This window comes from Onychostruthus taczanowskii, unplaced genomic scaffold, assembly GCF_017590055.1.
Source record: "Onychostruthus taczanowskii isolate IOZ18803 unplaced genomic scaffold, ASM1759005v1 scaffold12, whole genome shotgun sequence".
Taxonomy (NCBI): Eukaryota; Metazoa; Chordata; class Aves; order Passeriformes; family Passeridae; genus Onychostruthus; species Onychostruthus taczanowskii.
In genome coordinates this window covers 1-20149 of record NW_024498351.1, presented here as the reverse complement: position 1 = coordinate 20149, position 20149 = coordinate 1, and the positions used below count along the sequence as shown (strand labels likewise).

Below are 20149 nucleotides of genomic sequence, written 5' to 3'. Positions count from 1 at the left end.
CCCAGTATTAAAGGTCGTAATTTAAACAAGCTGAGGTCTCTATGTCACTCCTAACAATTTTAATTTTTACACAGTACTAGCTGCCTCCACAGAATTCCTATTGAAGATGTAGTTAATGATGAAGACTTATCTACTGATTTATCCTGCAGTCATATCAAAGAGTCTGGATAGATGTGAGAATCTCAGAGATGTTTCTCTTCACGTGTGACCCAGTAAAAGGATGCTGTCAGGCAGATTTAGTCCTTTAGGTTAGGTTTACTGAAAGAATACTTGAGCTTAATACTTAATTGGAACACTTCCATCGATGTTCTAAGTGAAATGCCAGTAATTTTGGTTTCCTCTTGGATGCAAATATTATCATCCTGCAGTGCTTGTAATATGACACAGTGTGGTTACACCACGTTATAAGATCAGAGCACAAAACGAAGCAGAAACCAAAAAGGAATTTCCAGATTCTCACTACCCTAACTCCATTTTACCTTACTTGACTGCAATCATTTTTAGCACAGACAGAACTTTAACATGACAGCATCCTTCTAAGTCAGTCAGGCGCACACGTGCAAAAGCCTAGCCCTGCATTGTCAGGATGTGTGTGGACACGTGAAAGACACGACTAGGTGTGTACAAGCCTTCTCTACAAGTGACTAGAAGCCCCAGCAGCAGTGATACTCACGTTGGCACTGTCCCCAGGCCACTCGGGCCCAGCCCCAGCAGCAGTCAATTCTGCTTCCAAAGCGACACAGTCCTGCTGACAAGACCATTTGTCTGGGCCACCTATACAAGACAGTTCAACAAAGTCTGGTGAAGCATTTTAAAAGTAGCGAAAATCATCCTAGAGTACCAAAAAAAAAAAAAAAAAAAAAAAATCTACCAACCACCTAAAAACCCCAAAAAAACAAAGAACAGCAAAAACCTCTTTTTTTACTTTTTTTTTGAAGAGAAAAACTGCTCTCAGCTAAGCCTGGGATATTTCTATCACTAATAAATTGTTTAGTTCAAAAAATGCAAATGACAATAGGTGAAGAGGGGAGACAATAGTTAGGATAACTGAGCAAAGCCTGAAAAAGCTGACAAGCTTTGCAGTACGCTCACTGCTGCCACTCCCAGGCTGGCACTGAACAGAAGTTCAGGAGTCTGAAACAGAATCTATAGTATGGAATAAATGCCACCACAAAGTTTAGGCATTGTTTTTGTTCACAATATACGGCAAAATTTTCTCACTGAAACATTAAAAGAAAAAAAAAAAAAGGAAAAAAAAAAAAAGCTTCTTGGATTGTTAAATAGAAATCAAACATAAAAGGAGAGCTGTAGTCTTCCCTTGTTCCAAGGAAAAGATACCACGGCCTCACGCAATTATAAACTATTGACACGAATCGGTAATGTCTTTAAAGAACAGGCTGAAACCCCGTGAGCGCTGCATTTGAACAGATGCTATTGAAGAAAGGAAAAAAAAAAAAAAAAAGAAAGAATCCCTGGGGAGGGCGGGGGTCGCGCTGGCCGCTTGTCCCTCACGGCGCAGTGCCCGCTCCCCGCAGCGCCGCCCGTCGCGACACTTGACACGACACGACGCGACAGGAGGCGACACGGCCCGCGGGCACACGCGCCGCGAGCTTCGTGTTGGAACTTGAGCCGCGATCTCCGCCGCCGTGTGCTGGGAGTGCCTCCGGGCGTCAATAAACTAATTTTATCTCTACAGCACGCGATGCGCTTTGTTTTTAATTCTTGAGGGACGCAGCCCCGCCAGAGCAATAAACTTTTCTTTTACCTAAGCCCGCGCTCAGGCTGCCGAGCCACGGGGTACGGGGCAGGGCCGGCAGCTCGGGGCCGGCAGCTCCGTGCCGGGAGCGGCACCGGCGGCCCCGCGCCTCCACCTGCGGCCCCGGCTCCCGCACCGGGCATCGGCAGCGCCTCACGCGTCCCGCCCAGCGCTCCGGCCGCCCCCGCCTCGCCGGGAGCCGGCCGGGCAGGAGCCCGGGACCACCCCAGCGCCCCGCGTCAACAAGGGGAGAGCCCGGGCTAGCTCCGCTCTCCCCGGGGAACGCCGCCTTCGCCCTGCCCGGCCGCTCCCGGCCGCCGCCCCCGCTCTCCCCGCGCCTACCTTCTGTCAAATTCCCCGGCCGCCCCCAGCGAGAGGCAGGACGCCAGGAGCAGCCGCAGGGAGAGCTCCATGGCCGGCGGGGTCTCCGCTGGCCGCCGAGGCGGCCCCGGGCGGGCGGCGGTGGCGGAGGCGCTCCCGCTGCCGGGCGGGCGGGGGTCCGGCTGCCGCCCACAGGCCGGCCGCGCTGCCACAGCTCCGGGGCGGCGGCGGCGAGCTCGGCGCACTCCCTTCCCCTCTCCTTCTCCCGGTCCCTGCCCGCCCGCCTGCCAGGCGGAGGAGGCGCCGCGCGGGGAGCGGCAGCGCCGCCCGACCCCGGCAGAGGCGCCCGCGGCCCGACCGGGGCCGCCTCCCGCTGCCAGGGGCACCTGGCGTGCGTGGGACACCTGGCGCGGGAGAGAGCCGCAAGGAGCCCCGGCTGCGCCCGACAGCCAGGCACAAACCGCGCTCTGCGGGCGCCGAGAAGGGTGGGCTTCCTTGTCATGAGCTTTGGATCTCGAACTTCCTGAAGGAAGATGGTTACGCCCTCCTCTCTGCAATGCTCCCGTCTAAAGCCAAGAGCGGTACGATTCTGCCTTCTTTTGCCAACGCAACCTCCCCAACAACAAAGTTTTTTTTTAAACACTTACAAGGTGTATGTGGTTTTCTCTGTCTCAAACACTCCTATTAATAGCTCTCAGGGGTTGGCATGTGGACATCAGGTGTCCAGCCCTTGTCCAGAAGAACAAGTGACAAGTTTAAATACTAACCACATATCATGTAATGTGCTTGCACTGCTACCGACAGCAATGACTGCATCTATACTCATCACTAACATGTTAAAATACAGCTCTTATTTTTGTTTGGTTTCTATGAACTACAGCTTTGGGACTTACCAAAAGACACTTCTAATAGCAGTCTGTCACCAGTTTAGGGTCAGAGTTTTCTGAGATCTCTCTGATTACAGACAGATGGGGTCAAGCACAGGGACTGGGTTGCAGCAATTGTTTAAATTGTGCCCACATCAAGGCTAAAGCTCATCAGCTGTTCCTACAACAGTCTGACTGTAGCTTAGAAGCAGAAAACAAGGATTTTCTCTGGATTGTGCTATAACACAAAGCCAAACCCTTCAGAAAGCAGTTGGATGCCAACCACGACTTAAAGTTTCAGATTTCAGCTGGTAGTTCTGTGTAGAGCATTTTCCACCCTCAAAACACTTCACAGATAATTCAAGTTATACTGCACAAAGGTGGCCATTTCTTGTACAAGATACAGATTGTGCTAGTAAGCCATGAAAAATTACACCTTTCCTCAGAATGATTTTAGCACTTTCTGCTCACATTTGAGCAGAAGATCCCCTCCAATGCTCCTTCTCCTCTTTTTTTTTATCTTTTCATGGCCATACAATCCCCATGATAAAATTGCTGTCCATAGCAGCAGCTCAGAACTTTTCAGACACAGAGAAAAAACAACTGTAAAAGCTACAAGGGGATAATTCTGCAGGGTGCTAGTACCTGTGCTCAGATAACATGCAAGCCCCCCTAGAGGACTCAGATATAAAAACTGCACTGAGGACCAAGCCTGGTTCCCTCCATTGACATGAGAAGCTGACAGCCAAGCAGTGAATGCAGTGGCACTGTGCTGTTTGGGAAAGACAGAAAAGCATCTGGTTTGTGTTAGATCCTTGCTGAAATGTAGACCTGATTGTCAGTTCTTGACTGATTGATAATTGTTTTCTTTCACTTGGATCTGTGATGTGGTATAACAGACCATGCATAGTGAAATCACTGTCAAGATTTAATGGACAAAAGGGGATATAACCTATTTGTGATAAACACAAGGATTTATTTCTGGCAACAGCATCTGCATGTGCCTTTCCAACTTGTAGGGGGAAAAAAAAATGTACACAAATTATACCACTGCCAAGTCCAGGACAAGTGCCAAAACCAACATTTGAACATCAGTCCGAATTAAGGTCTAGGGCAACCTGACACTTTTCCTCTCGTGTCCAAACGGACATGTCATAAAATCAATTCCTTTAATGCAATGCTGCTTAATGGTAGTTAATGTAGACAGCAATTTTAAAGCACACACTATTCCTTTAAAGCATGTTCACTCACAAATGGCAGTAAGACCATTTAATCTCTCCAGACTGCACTGAGTATTTAAGACTTCCTCAGCAGTCTGTTTGGCTCTCTTGTATGTTAAGCTAGTGTGCTGGTCAGACATGGTGCCTACTCTAATTAAGATTGTCTGCTCTTGGTTGACTTCTGCTGCCTTTACAATTTGTTTTGGAACATCAACCCAAAAATCCAGTTAACCAGTCACTGAAAGATCACATATTACACTTCCATACCCATCAGTGGAACTGACCATCCACTCACTTATGAATTCATTTATTTTGGCAATGGTTCATCATGACTAGTGGAGTTCTCTTAACAAGGCAGTTTCTCATATCCATGACAGTAGAAGGATTACTGACTGAGCTGTCAAAGAGCCAGATCTCTTGATGAGTTAAAGGTGTATTAAGTTGTGTGGGTATGCCTCAAGATACTATACAGAAGATGTAGATGGAGAAGTTGTTGGCAGTATACAATAAAAAAGCACTTTCCTGCCTTATGTTTAGTGAAGCGGTATGAAAGTCTGGCAAAATGCTGATGCCATTGGGTGGGCTGACCTGATGTCCAGCAAGACTTAACTAGCAACAGAAATCCAGCAGCTGTGCATCAAACACTCAGATGACTGACTAGAACAAGTGTCCAAGAAAGTTTCTTTAAAGTTACTGATAAGACACTTGGTTAAGCATAGCATGATAGTCAGGTTTTTAGCTGCAAATTAGCAACAATGAAGCAGAAACACAGAGGAAGGTAGTATTTTGAACAGCAATGCTGCTATCCTTGTGTATAAAAAAAGTCAAAACTCATAGGAAGGTGAATTTTGCCTGAAAAAGTGTTCATCTTATGCAAGCATAGTGATCCTGGTTTTTTTTTAACTCTTCTCCATTCCTCCATAATTATCTTTATGTGTCTTGTGTAAAAATAGCCACACTATCAGTCGTGATCTTCATCTCAGATTTCTAGTCTCACAGGTATATTGAGCTCAGATTGAGACAATTTTATGCAAATCAAGACCCTAAACTTGATAAGATAAGATAAACTTGATAAACTTGATAAGATACACTGTGTTGGTAGCAGAGGAAGAGTTGAAAATACTTGCAGCTGACCACATCACCATTAGCAAGCCCCTTAGATTCTGAATTATCTATAACTTCTAAGGGAATCAAGTCCCAGGTACATATTCTATTGCTGTATTCTGCACCGTAAGTGATGGAGGAACATCTGACTGCACACAAATCTGAATCCTGGTGATAAGGCAGCAGAGAGAAGAAAAGCTTTGAGAGAGGAGCTTGCTAATTCTGCTGCAGGGAGGGTAAAGGTAGTGAGGGCAACTGCTGCTTCTGGGACGGCAAGTGTGACAGAGTGACATTTGGCACACTGCAGTTTAGCTACACATGGGGGAACGTGTTCAATGCACTGCTCAGGACAGTGGTGATGTTTCAAAAATCCACAACAGTATAGTGCAGAGTATATTTGCAGTGCACACTCCATTAAAGAATCAAGAATCACTGTCATTAGCCATGCATGTAACTGGTAATACAAGGAACATCAACTAAAAACACGTGTAAACAACAGGAAACCCAGTTCCATGGAAGACAAACTTATTTGCAGTTTTGTCGAGTGAAATGAACCTTCCTTGTGTGTGTGGGACCTGCCTCTCTCTAACAGTACTACTTTTATTTCACCTCTGGTAGGCTGTGCCCAGCAGTCTCAGTGTTCCAAACCTCTGCTGCAGGATGAACTCTGGGTTTTTGTATGTTCTTTGTTGCTATAGCCATTCCCGAGGGGGAAAACCAACAGAACAGAAACATTTTCCAGAATACTCCCTGACATGATCTGGACAGGCAATATTTTTTTTTTTTAAAACGAGCTATAAAGATACAAGTGGCAGATATTTGAGGCTGACAGATATTGGTAAATATGGTAGATGATAGAATATGGTAGATATGACAGAAATCACACAGAAAGAACTTTAAAATGTATCTTCTTTGTTACACATACCTATGAATTGGACATAAACACACCAATAGAAGATACTGCTTTCAGGATATTCTACTGCCAAGTAACTTTTCTTTGAGGAAAGTATTAAATAAGTTATTTGAGGCCACTTTCCTAATATTGACTTCCTCCTTCTCTTAAGGCACATAATGAATGTTAATAAATCAAATCCTCTATTCAGCAGAATCAGTCAATAGCACTACCATTTCCATAAGCAGAAATTAAGGAACAAAAAAATTACTTTTCCACAAATCAAATAATCTGTCATCAAATCAGGAACAGATCTCCTGTTTTTCAATTTCATACTTAAACCACAAGTCCATCCTTCCTCTTTTCTAGGTATTTCACCCTCGCTGAGGCTGAGAAAGTTGACCACAAATCCCACGCTATCCCAAGCCACTAAATCACACCACGACTTGTGTAAAAACCACTTGATTTGCAGTTAATGGCAAGGAGGGTCACAGTCTGCCTTTGTGCTGCTAATGTAACATGTATACCTCTTACAAAATGGAACAGAAGGAAAGAATCCAAGTCCAAATTTCCTATGAGACTTTCAATGTCACTACTTTTCCTCTGCGGTATGCAATTCCGTGGTATATTTGAAAGTAAAATTTATTAAGTAAATATTATCTCCATCATGTGGCACGTAAAAATCTCTATGACTCCCATGCTAATAAGAAAACTATAAGGTATCAAGGAAATACAGCAATTCAATCAGCTAAATCACTCTTATACTCCAGCTCTCTCTTAGTAAACCTTCTTGAAAGGGTAAGAAAGTCATCCAGCCTGTCAGACACTGTAGCATCCAATTACCTTCTATGCAGATAAACCCTGTGCTTTGGATACTAGTTCAAAAGCTTCCATTTGCTTTTTCTGCATGAAGTCTTCCAAATTAATTTGTTTTTTTCCAGTAAGTTTTTTCCATATATACTTGATCCTTCTTCAAACACTATGAGTAGTATTTGTGTTGAAATTTACTGCATTTCATTACAGTGCAAAGAAGTTATCTTCCCCTGTAAATAAACAATAATTTGCCTTCCAAACCTCTGTAGAATTTCATATGTATGAAATACGCATATATAACTTTAAAAGATTTCTAGCTCTCCACATTACCAATTTTGATACCAAACATATTTTGCACAGGGCTTCAGAATGATAATCCCCCAAATTGAACATTACCCTGTTTATTAGGGAGTCAGTCTACTTTGCCTCACTTTTTTCCCTATAGTTTTTGTACAGTTCTACTGTTGCAGCAATACACTGAGTCCAATACAGCTCCTATAGCTTTACAGCATGTGTTTTTACAGCTCTTCATGTCCAGTTTTACACCATACAGCCAATGCCTGATGCTGCCTGCTTTCCTCAGGAAGGCAAATGCTTGAGCACAGGAACACTGTACTATACAACATTAGTACTTTGTCACTAAAATCATGGTCCTCTCCATGGGCTGCATGCACATGCATTTAGCAGTCAGAGGGAAGAGACCAAAACTGAGGCAGGAGGCAAACATTCAGCCTTAGTGGTATTTACCAAAGAAATGTTACTTGTATGGCAAGAAAATACACACTCAGCAACACTTTGGATCAACAGTGCACTGTCTTTTTCACGGGTAAGAGGTGCATAAAAACCTTCTGTTCAACAGCATTAGAGGCAGATGACAGATTCTTTAGAAAAGAAAACAACCCAAAACCCAAAAATGTAATCACCAGATTACTCTCCATAACTAAATAAAATATAAACAAAATAAAACAGGAAAAGAGTAACATGTCATGCAGAGGATAACTATGAAAAAGATTTTAAGAATCAAAACCCACAAATATGTGAGTTGAAACCAAACTAAACCTCACAATTTCTGCTATAATTTCAACAAAAGGAAAAGATAACATTAACAGAACAGATTTGCATGAAGACATGTTCTTGTTCACATAATTCTAATAGGAACTGCATTGAATTAAGCAGGCCAGCAGTTTTGTATGTTACCTGAAAAAATTATGGACTTCAGCTAAGTTTTCTCTTTCATGAGCCAAAACTGCAAGCTAGAACTTCTTGGTTGTATAAGAATTTTAATATATAAGGAAGAGCCATAAATCAACCTGAAAAGTTACCAGAATTGTCTTTAAGACAAAAACAGAAAATAATTTGGTGCAGCGTGGATTCAATTGTTCCTGCTCATGAGTTATGGTCTTTACAGCAAGAAATACACTGGGAGATGCAGAACCAGAAGAAAATTATTTACAACTGCCTAAGGTACCAGCTTAGATTGTCAAACAGTTTTCATAAATTTCTTCCTCCCTGTGCCTTGGGCTCTTTGCCAATAATGGGGGAGGAGGGAGAGGGCAAGTATGGGTATGCTGCCCAGACTTCCTATATAAATCATAAATTATAACAATGCCTTTCCAGAGAGAAATGATCAAGCACTACTTTAACCTGCTCCTTTAGGCTGTTTTATTTTTCTCATAATGAACCTGAATCTCTACATGAATTCTAGTAAAGATGGAGTAAATTAGCTGAAAATAAATGAACCACACTTGGTCCCTCTTTCCTAAGAGAAAACCAGGTTTCATTTGGTTTCAGGTGCTGTATCTTTGCTTGCCTAAGCTCAGCTATAGTTGTGTAATGACATGCATCTTCTGGTACTAGTTGCTGATAAACTGACCTAGAACTGCTTATATAAATGAGTTTAAATTGCTATTCTCAAGGGTAAAATGGCTGTGTCTAATGGAATTATTTGATTTCAATCTTGCTTTGACATACAGCAAATTTCTAGTATATTTTGAGATACCATGGGGAAGTAGCAGGTAGGAAAACCTATTGCTCTGAGGAAGAGTTTTCATTTAATTTGATTTTGTTGACCCAGATTCTCTGTTCAACTTTATATTAAACCGCAAACTTTGAAAGGATAGTTGAGAGTGAAAGGGACCTCTGTTGGTTACCTGGTTCAACCTCCCTCCTCAAGCAGGGTCACCTACAGCTGTCTGCCCAGGACCATGTCCTGGTAGTTTTTGAATTGTTCCAAGGCTGAAAACCCCTCCATCTTTCTGGGCAGCCCATGCCAGTATTCAATCACCCTCACAGTGAAAAATGTTTCCTCATGTTCAGGCGGAATCTCCTGTTTGAGTCCACAGCCTCTTGTCTTGTCACTGGACACTAATGGCAAGTACCTGGCTCCATCTTCTTTACATCACCTTCCTTTCAAGTAATATTCCACATTGATGAGATTCCCCAAAGCTTTCTCATCTCTCAGGCTAAGGAGTCCTGTTTCTCTCAGCTTTTCCTCCTGGGAGAAGTGGTTTTGTCCTTTAAACACTTGGTGGTCTTTTTCTGGACTCCTCTTCAGTAGCTTTGTACCTCTCTTGTATTTGGGAGCCCAGGGCTAAACCCAGCAATCCAGGTATGGCCTGACCAGTGTTGAGTAGAGGTAAAGGATCACCTCCCTTGCCCTGCTGGCAGCAATCCTGCTACTGTAGCCCAGGATACTTCCTTTGCAGCGTGGTTATTCTGCTGGCTCCTGTCCAGCCTGGTTTCCACCGGGACCCCCAGGCTCTTTTCTGCAAAGCTGTCAGTGTGCAGTGCATGGGCTTGTTCCTCTGCAGGTGCAGAACTTTGCACTTTCCTTTGCTGACCTGCATAGAGCCCTTGCCAGCTCATTGCTCCGGACTGTCAAAGACCCTCTGGATGACAGCACGACCTCTGGCATGTCAGCCACCCTCTGAGTTTGGGTTCATCAGAAAACTTGCTGGGGGCACACATGCCACATCATCCAGTTTGGTGACAAAGATATTAAATAGATCAGGACCCAGTGAAACTAGAAATTTATAGCAATAAAATTTTCATCTGTTTTTTGTCAAAACAAACAAACACAAGATCTCATAGAAGTAGTGTAGTAATAGATAATGTAGTAATAGATAAATAAAGCACGTGACTGGTATCATGATTAGTACACAGAGAGTTCCTTGGGAGCCTTTTAATGCCTTTCAGCAGTACAGATTTTGTTTGTGGTTTTCATTAGGTAGTGTTTAGAGACTAAGATGTGCATGAACTTCACATCTTCAGAATACACTGTGAGAGACAAGAGGATGCGGAAGATTTAAGATGGGTTTAAGTGCTGAGCATGAAAGGAAATGAAGCAGTTTCAGGGTTATCTACAGGGCTTGGTGGACATTTAATGATTATTTTATATTTTGCTAAAACAATGCAGTAACATTCAATTTTATTTCATACTATGTTCATTTTGAAGCTGTATATTTAAAACCAGTACACATAAGTACACAAATAACACTTTTGAAGACTTCTATGTGTTTTCAGGGATATCTTTCAAGAAGAGACAATAAGTATTGTGTTTTCTTTAAACTGCAATCTGACACATGCCTGAACTGTTGAAATAAACCACAATTCTCCTGAACTGCAATTTTCTTAGGGCAGTGAAATAAAACAGTTCTGACTTAGACTGGGAGCACAAGACTAGAAGATTTCTCCATCACTAATGAGGAGACTCCACAAAAGATGAAACGAGAAAATTTCAGAATGAGTTGTAATGAATATCATTAAAGAAGAGGGGAAATCTAAAAGATACTGCAACAAAACTATTGACAATTTTAAAAACTGTTTTTCAGACTTCATCAAAATGTTCCAGGATAAATTAAAAACAGTCCTGCAGAGCTTTACAAATTCCACTGGTAAGAGACTTAGTGGCAGAATTAATGACCAGTTCTATGGACAGACAGATGGCTGCAAGAGCACATCAATGAGCTCTGTTGAGATTCTTATCCACCAACATTCCCAAGTGCTTCTCCTCAGGGCTACTCTTAATCTCTTCTTCAACCAGCCTGTATTTGTGTTTCACCCAGCCTGTGTATTTGTGCTTTTCCAAGACCTGGCACTTGGCCTTGCTGAATATCAAGAGGTTTGCATGGACCCTCCTGTTGAGCCTGCCAAGGTGCCTGTGGGTGATATCTCTTCCCTCCAGTGTGTCAACCACAGCACTCAGCTTGGTATTGTCACCAAAGTGTCTGAGAGCACACTAAAATTTCACTGTCCATGTCACAGACAAAGACATTAGAAAGTGCCAGTCCCAAGACCGACCCCCGAGGTGCTCCTCTTGTCACTGCTCTCCACTTGCACATGAAGCCATTGACCACAACTCTTTGAGTGCAGCCATGCAGACAATTCCTTATCTATTCAGTGGTCCATCCATCAAATCCATGTCTCTCTGGTTTAGAGACAAGGAGGTTGTGTGGGACAGTGTCAAATGCTTTGCACAAGTTCAGGTAGCTGACACAATTTGCTCTTCCCTTATCAACCAACCATTACTGGGAACTATGCTTGGTCAAGTAGGGGAACTATTAGAGTTGAAAAGGTAGACAGGAAAGTGTCTATAGAAAGGTCTACCTTCTTCCAAGAACCACAGCTTGAGCTGCTCTAAAATATTTTGCAATAATCTGAATAGCATAAAAGCTGCACCTTTAAAGTAACAAACTGTCAGTTCTCAAAGGCAGAGGGACACTATCCAGTTAAATGAGGTGTCATTTTTCCTTTAAGTGCAGTTAAAGAATGTCAGCTGCCCATCAGAAAATCAGACTGTCAGGCTTGCATAGTACTCAGTTCCTACTTTCACTGAAAGGAAAGACAGTGATCAACTAAGGAAAAATGAATATATTTTAAACATGTTGAATCAGGAAGAAACCAAAAGAAGACCACTTAAAGGGTCATGTTTGTGCTGTGAATGACACTGAAGATGCTAATCTCTGGTTCTTGGCTCCCAGAAGATTACAATTTTTGGATTCAAACAAATATTGAAGCCAAACCTAGTTATCCTGGACTTTTAATTCATTTAGTTTATTAATCATTTCCTCAACATCAATAGCATTGATGGATGGAAAGTTAGGTGTGCTCACTTCTAGAGCAACTCTGTACAGTGGATGCAACCCCAAGGAATACTGTATCAGTGTGCCCCAGGGACATGTCTCATAGACATTTCTACCAATTCCTTCTGCATTTCAAAACCTGAGTTTCTCACTCCTTACACAGTGACAGCACAGCAAGGTCTGGAGTATTATTAGAATTAAACTAGCACCTTTTAGCATTTTCTGCTTTGAATAATTTCTTCCTATTTGGTTTTATGTGTGTGAAATTCAGCTTTGATTTTCTTGGCTCAAACCAGCAAATTACCAAATAAAGGTATTTTCTACTCTTTCTCAATAAATGGCAGGTGCATACATACAACTATGAGAGGCAGACAGCACTTACAGAAAACCTGTTGTGCTTCACATGAGAAATGAATCTTGAGGCCTTGACCATCCAGGCAGGAAGCACTACTCTTCAAAAGTACAGCTTGAGAACCCCAGCTGAAAATTTTATCTTACTGCCTTCTGCACTGCACTGACTCTTCTCTGTAGAGGAAGATAAGTATTAATTCCTAGGAATTTTGTGCATGTGTGTGCTGACATTTTCATGATTAACAGATCTTCAGAGAGGCACTAACATTCTTCAGGATTAGCTTCACAAGGAAAAACATGAAACTATATTTTCTTGCAATTTCCACATAGAGTAGCAAATTCTGTATAAGGATGGTAGACAGAGAATGGTACTGTGTTCTCCTCAGAACCTGAGTGCTCCCACTTCTTCCAGGTAAGGTAAGTGCTACCATCAAATTGATTAGTTGATTTGTGTCTCTCAGGTTGGCAGTGTACATGCCAGTGGTGTTTATTCTTGTAACAGCAGCTACTGTGCACACAACACCCTGCTAATGCAAACTTATCAAGAGATAAAAAATAACTGCAGTTGCAAGTTCTCTCAGTAAGGATTATTCCACTGGAACATATTTTACTTCAGAGGGCTTTTTGGTATTTACTACAGAGCATATAAATGTAATCCAATTGTAGTGAAGATTCATAAACTAACCAAAGGTTTCAAATTGCATGTTTGCTTCAGATCACTTTGAAAAGGATTTTCTTTTCCAGAAACCTACTTTGAATGTAAAATGTTACTCCAACAGGGATGAGGTATCTATTTATAACCAAATGTTTGTGTGCAATGGTCAAATCCAAAAAAAAAAAAAAAAAAGGCATTGAATGTTTATTTTAGTCTTGATTTTCTTCCAATACCTTGTGCAATTTATCCTGAAATTCTAATTATATCCCCCTATATAAACACTGCAAATATGAAAACTGAAAGGAAGCGTATTTGCTAGAGCTTTTTTCCTCCTTTTTCCAAAGTAAAGAGATGCTTGTGGTCAAATTACTTAATGAAAAGAATTCAGTGTGTCAGCAATCATCCCAACAAAGAAAACATGTCCATTTACAGTCCTGTTTAACTATTTCTATAGTTGGTGACCACATTAAATGGGTATTTGAATGAAAGCATGCCAATTGAATAAAAACAACCTTCATGGGTGCCAAACATTAGCTCTTTGTACAAAATTAGCTAAATGTGTGCGAAATTACACACACCTACTATAACTGCTGACCTCTCAGACAGCTCTATAGTCTTTATCTGATGTAAATTTGTTTAAGAGAGCAATGTCAATAAAATACACCAGGAGTTATTATCAGCCCAACATGTCATTGTCCAACCTTATATTGAACCATAGCAAAATATATGCCTTATAGCTCAGGAACTGTAACACTGCAAAATGGGTACAAAAATGGGTGTCAATTCATGAGAGAATCTACAGTTGAAGATGAAAAGTAATGTTAGCTGGACAAACCCCATAATAATCAGAAGCCTGGCAATTCTATAGCCTTTGCATAGTTGCAAAATAAAACTGAATAAAAGTTAATTTTAGGAAGTTGCCCATTGCAGACGTCAGTTGAAGGAGAGTACCTGGGATTTGCAGTAGTGAATCAGAACTTTGATTCTTCGGGTTGTCAACAGAGATCTGGACTTGACACCTCTGAGAAAGGAGCAACAAAGTTTGTAACAAATAGCAGTTGGCTCAAAATTCTTTGCCCAGGCTCTACACCATGAGGCTTCCATCCCCCATGATCCTTCCCTATCATCTATTTTAACTATGCATAACTTTGTTGTCCTTATTTAAAACCCTGTCTTTTTGAAAGCCTAATTTAAAACTCAGCTCCATAGTAGTTGTTCTGGGAAATTCCACTGGCTGAATACAAATACCACAAAGAAATATGCATGTTATAAAATGCAATCACTTAACTTTGAGTTTGCAAATTTACTGGCACGCCAAGAGCTCTACAAGAACTTGGTTATGATATCCCAGACCACCGTTTTTATATTTTCTTTGTGAAATAGCAGGATTCTTTGCATAAAGCTATTAAAATCACCTACATTATTTTCTTCACCTTATGCTTGTGTTGTAAATGTGTATTTTTTATACAAGACTGAATGCAACCAAACTGGAGAACAGCATGTCACCAAAAATAAAAAACCAAACACCACACAAGGAGTTCTTACCTCTATCATTTCAAACAGCCACTGATAACCCAGAAATGGTCCAGGACATACCAGATTAAAAACCTTGCTACAAACATATGGCAGGGGAGGGGAACAAAATTGCTAGAGGGAAAGAGTTCCACTGCTGGAGTATGTCAAACAACCATGCTCCATTCAGCTCACCCTTCCCTCTGCACTTTTATACCCCACTGCTCGTCTCCACAGGCCTGCACCAGAAGTATCCCAGATATCTGGAGAATATCAGGCTAAAACATCTAAAACATTGGTAGGGTAGCTACTAGATGGGGGTTTTATCTGTTTTTTTCTTATCCAAGTTTAAAATTACATTTTAGATTTATCCATGTTTATTTCAGAGGTCAGAAAACTTACCTGTTTCCTCCATGTTTGCTATTTCCTATCTTACCACAGCCACAACTTCTTTTTCACTACTTGGGCGCAGTTCTCCAATTCATACAAGTCCATAGGAGTAAATAGGACCCATCTGAGAGTCCCAGGAGAGCTGGCTGGCATCATCATGAGGCTGCTGCTCATTCTCTGAGAGATTGTGAAGCCTGTGGTGGTTTCCTGATAATTTCAGAAAAGTAAATCTTTCAGCCAGGACAACTCAAGGGACCTACATGGAGGTCACTCTCATTTCCACCCCTGGGCAGATGAGAGGAAGGCCTCTTAGAAACCCTCTAACCCAAAACATCTATGATTTCCATCTAACTCTGCAGCTTCCTTGAGAAATGGGTATCACCTCCCCACATAAATTCTAAAACTGTGAAATTTTTCCATCCTTCAGCTCATCTGCAACATAATTCTAGGAACATTTGTCCTACTATTCCCTAATCATTACAAAATTATAGATCTGTGATGGGAGCCCTGCCGAGGCCTTTAAGATGCTACTGTTGAAAGATGAACAAATTACAGAAATACAAAAGAACAAAACACCAAAACTTAGAAAGACAAAAATTTGGCTTCCAGACAATGCTGGAAATAAGGAATATTTCGTTTTCAGTTTTCTGTATCATGGCACACTGAATTTACTATTCCACTGTTTACCTGACATCTGCCCTTGCCTCTTTATTACTTTTGTATAACAGAAGTAATTTTCTTTCCTCTCTTATGTCCAGTTATTATATCTCTGGACAATTGCATTTCTCTTCAGTGTAACTTAGGATTACACTGCTGTAGTTGAAGGAAGCTACAACACAGTTGTACAGCTCAAAGTCAGTCACCAACTACACACATTCAAAAACACATTCCTTCAAAAGCCTCCAGATTCTAATTCTAATCAAACCTTACAACACTAAATGCAGCAGTTTGTTAATGTACCACTTATTCTCAAAGAACATTGCTTTCTTTGGATGTCTGCACAACCTGCTGCTCTTTCCATCTTCTGAGCAATGAGAACGTGACATTTTCACCAAAGCGTCCACCAGAGTCTGCCCTGAGAAACTGAATCCCTCTCACCCCAAGCAGGCCCTGTTTCTTTTTCCCCGTACAACACACGCTGGCCACAAGAACTACAGAGCTTGTGGCTTTAGCACATTGCCCCCAAATCAATGACTGCAGGGAGATGAAAAGAACGACCTTCTGACTGCTCCAACCAAGAGCCTTATTTCCACCTGTTAGGCAACATCTCTGTCTATCAGCACAGTGCAACACAGAAGAGCAGACACACTATATTTAAATCAATCAAAACTTTATTTAAATTGAATTCAGCAAAAATGGAACTATATAAAGGAAGAAGATGAAGAACTACATACATGAAGAAGATGAAGAACGATATACATGAAGAACTATATACATGAAGAAACAAGTCTCTACACTGCCTATTGTCCAAGATACATCTGAGAAGCAGAAGCACTCATATATAAATGGGGATATATTGATCTGGAGTAAGTTCCACCCTGCAAATTGGGCACATGCCAAGAGTCTCCAGGGCAACAGGGAGGCACTCGCTGCAGAAGACATGGCCACACATGGTTGCCACAATCAGTCGTCCGCTTTGCACAATCTGGAAGGAAGAAAATCACAACATGTATTGGGAGGAAAGAATTTGAGTTTGCTGCTCTCTTGGCAGCAGGCAAATGAGACTTAGAGCATCTGGACTCAAAATAACGAGGGACTCTCAGATCTGCCAGTGTCACTTCACCAAGGAGTCATTTGTGGAGCTTCACAGCAAGGGCTGTGCTTCCAGCCAGCTGCCCACAGCATCCCACACCATCCAACTGACTTGTGCAGCTCCCCTTCTGGCTTCCTCCTCTCACAAAGCAGAACAGACAACAACAGGTGGATCCTTACCTCTGAGTAAGAATCCATGCAAACGGGACACCTAATGACAACTCCTTGCTGTGCACCAGAGGAAGCAGAGCTAGAAAGAACATGCAGGCGATAAGATCACCACACTTTATGGTTATTGATACATAAAATCTCAGATAATCATGCAAACTGCACTGACTAGCCATGACACATTTCCTTTGAAGAACCCTGCTGTCTTTAAGTCTCTGTTTACTGCATTTAATGAGGATTTGGGGTCTCCCTGCCCTGAGGGAAGGAGTGTCCTTGTTTTCACTAGAAGAAAGGTGTAGTCAGTCACCCAGCTCTCGGGTTTGATCAAGTAATCCCCATGCTTTCCCATACCCCCACACTCATCTCTAAGGCTCTGTGCAAAGTTCTACATCTGCTCTGGGCTGCCTGTTTCTCCCAAAATGCAAATGGTATCATTTGATCATCATGCAACATGGGAGAAGGAAGGAAATAGAGAGAGTATGGGAAGGCCTCAAAGATAAACCAGGCATAGCAGTATAACTTAGTCCTACACAGAAAAGAAAAAAAGGCACAAAATTCTATGTTTGGTAGGGCACGAGCCATACGTACTCTGAAAGTGCAGTTCCCTCCTCTGATGCTCCCTGTCCTGCAGGGGCTGAGTCAGCTGCATCATTAGCTCCTGTTCCATTACCAGAGCCATCCACCTGTTCACCTCTGTTCTGGCTGGGCCTTCTCCTTTGCTGTCGATAAACTGCAATTTAATTTTCATAAGTTATATCTGATGCAAAATGCAGAACGTGAAAGATTTCTTAAGGAAGGATGTTCTTTGTATTGATGTCTTTGATTATACTTTCAAGCCAAATCAACCAGAAGGGAGACTTAGAGTTTGCTGCTCTCTTGGCAGCAGGCAAATGAGACTTAGAGCATCTGGACTCAAAATAACGAGGGACTCTCAGATCTGCCAGTGTCACTTCACCAAGGAGTCATTTGTGGAGCTTCACAGCAAGGGCTGTGCTTCCAGCCAGCTGCCCACAGCATCCCACACCATCCAACTGACTTGTGCAGCTCCCCTTCTGGCTTCCTCCTCTCACAAAGCAGAACAGACAACAACAGGTGGATCCTTACCTCTGAGTAAGAATCCATGCAAACGGGACACCTAATGACAACTCCTTGCTGTGCACCAGAGGAAGCAGAGCTAGAAAGAACATGCAGGTGATAAGATCACCACACTGCAATGGTTATTGATACATAAAATCTCAGATAATCATGCAAACTGCACTGACTAGCCATGACACATTTCCTTTGAAGAACCCTGCTGTCTTTAAGTCTCTGTTTACTGCATTTAATGAGGATTTGGGGTCTCCCTGCCCTGAGGGAAGGAGTGTCCTTGTTTTCACTAGAAGAAAGGTGTAGTCAGTCACCCAGCTCTCGGGTTTGATCAAGTAATCCCCATGCTTTCCCATACCCCCACACTCATCTCTAAGGCTCTGTGCAAAGTTCTACATCTGCTCTGGGCTGCCTGTTTCTCCCAAAATGCAAATGGTATCATTTGATCATCATGCAACATGGGAGAAGGAAGGAAATAGAGAGAGTATGGGAAGGCCTCAAAGATAAACCAGGCATAGCAGTATAACTTAGTCCTACACAGAAAAGAAAAAAAGGCACAAAATTCTATGTTTGGTAGGGCACGAGCCATACGTACTCTGAAAGTGCAGTTCCCTCCTCTGATGCTCCCTGTCCTGCAGGGGCTGAGTCAGCTGCATCATTAGCTCCTGTTCCATTACCAGAGCCATCCACCTGTTCACCTCTGTTCTGGCTGGGCCTTCTCCTTTGCTGTCGATAAACTGCAATTTAATTTTCATAAGTTATATCTGATGCAAAATGCAGAACGTGAAAGATTTCTTAAGGAAGGATGTTCTTTGTATTGATGTCTTTGATTATACTTTCAAGCCAAATCAACCAGAAGGGAGACTTATTCAATTAAATAGACAGCAACTAACAAGCAAGCTCTAAGTGATGCCCATGGGCAAATTCCTTCTTGGTAGAATTGCCTTGTTAAGGTTCAGGGCTTGACATGCTTCAAGGAGCTCAGGCCCAGGGAAGGGTTAACAAAGCTTGGGGAGAAGGATGCCCACTGAGAGTGGACACAAAAAATGCAGGACTGAGGAGCTGCCCTGAATGACAAAGCAGTGGGTGCTGCTGATTCTGCTCTCACTACTGCAACAGGGTAGGAACAGAGGCAGCTTTGGAACCACCTGAACACCCTGGTCCCCTGTTCCTGTTCCCTATTTGGATTTGACCTGGAGCTGTTTCTTTCCCTTGTTCTCCCCAAACTGGCAAATTCTACTACAATAACCTTAACACTTCATGTTAGATGTACAGCTGCTGAAGAAAGAAAGCCACAAGAGACATTTGGGAGTAAAGAATCCTATCAGTCAATGCTAGAACTACAAAGAACACACGGATCTGCCAGTGCCATTCTGGCAAGGGCTTCTCCCTCTATGGACACCACCAAGGAGGAACTTGGAGGAACGGGCAAGTTGGAGCTTCCCAGCAAGGGCTGTGCTTCCTCTTATTCTGATTTAGCAACAGTCCCAGCCCAATTTCAATTACTTTTATGTACCTCAGCCTCTTCAGTGTTACTAAAGTGTTACTGAAAGATACATTTAATTAGGACTTCATGAACAGGCTAAAAACCCCATAATGCTTGGCAGAAACTTGTTTATACCATATATCAGAAATTAGACTTTGAAGAGCCATTTTATCTGTCACATACAAGTCAATATCTTGCAGTTCCTCTTCCCTCTCATTTGCCAGTACTTCAGCTGCATTCTCTTCTGCTCTGGAACCAAGTGGGTACTGCTGGCTCTGCTCCCAGCAATAGGGTAAAAATGGAGACAGATTAGGAGCTGCCTGAATATTGCTGAACAACCTGCTCTCCTGCATCAGTTCCCTAAGCTAATTTGGCCTGGAGGGACTATGTGCAGTGTGCCACTCAATGCTATAGAACTATAAGGATCACCCAGATCTGCCAGTGTCATCCTGGCTTCTCCCTCTATGGACACCATTACAGAAAGGACTTGGAGGGATGTGCAAGTTAGAGCTTCCCAGCAAGGGCTGTGGATCCTCACCTCTGCACAGGCATCCTCAGAAATCGGAGGACTAATGAGACGTGCTGTCCATGCACTAGAGGGAGCAGAACGAGAACAATAAGCAGCTGTCAATTTCACAGTGCACAGAGGGCTTCCGAGACATAAACTTTCAGAAATTGAAACAACCCCTTATTCTG

General features: G+C 42.4%; 1 protein-coding gene and 1 long non-coding RNA gene across 5 annotated transcripts in view; both read right to left on the bottom strand.

Annotated features, from left to right (window-relative positions):
* Positions 1-2366, bottom strand: part of NPNT (nephronectin) — a 48088-nt gene extending 45722 nt beyond the window's left edge. For all 4 annotated transcript variants that reach the window (XM_041395816.1, XM_041395819.1, XM_041395817.1 and 1 more), the window contains exons 1-2: positions 2099-2366; positions 674-774 (exon numbers count right to left, since the gene is read on the bottom strand). In XM_041395816.1, the coding sequence (XP_041251750.1) occupies positions 674-774; positions 2099-2169 (172 nt within the window). In that variant the 5' untranslated portion in view covers positions 2170-2366. The remainder of the gene's footprint in view (positions 1-673; positions 775-2098) is intronic.
* Positions 2367-16500: 14134 nt separating this feature from the next.
* Positions 16501-17525, bottom strand: LOC121348394. Its single transcript, XR_005954369.1, has 3 exons — positions 17470-17525; positions 16894-16963; positions 16501-16606 (listed from the first exon to the last, which is right to left on the bottom strand). It is a non-coding gene; the product is annotated as an uncharacterized LOC121348394 (long non-coding RNA).
* Between the last annotated feature and the right edge of the window lie 2624 nt (positions 17526-20149).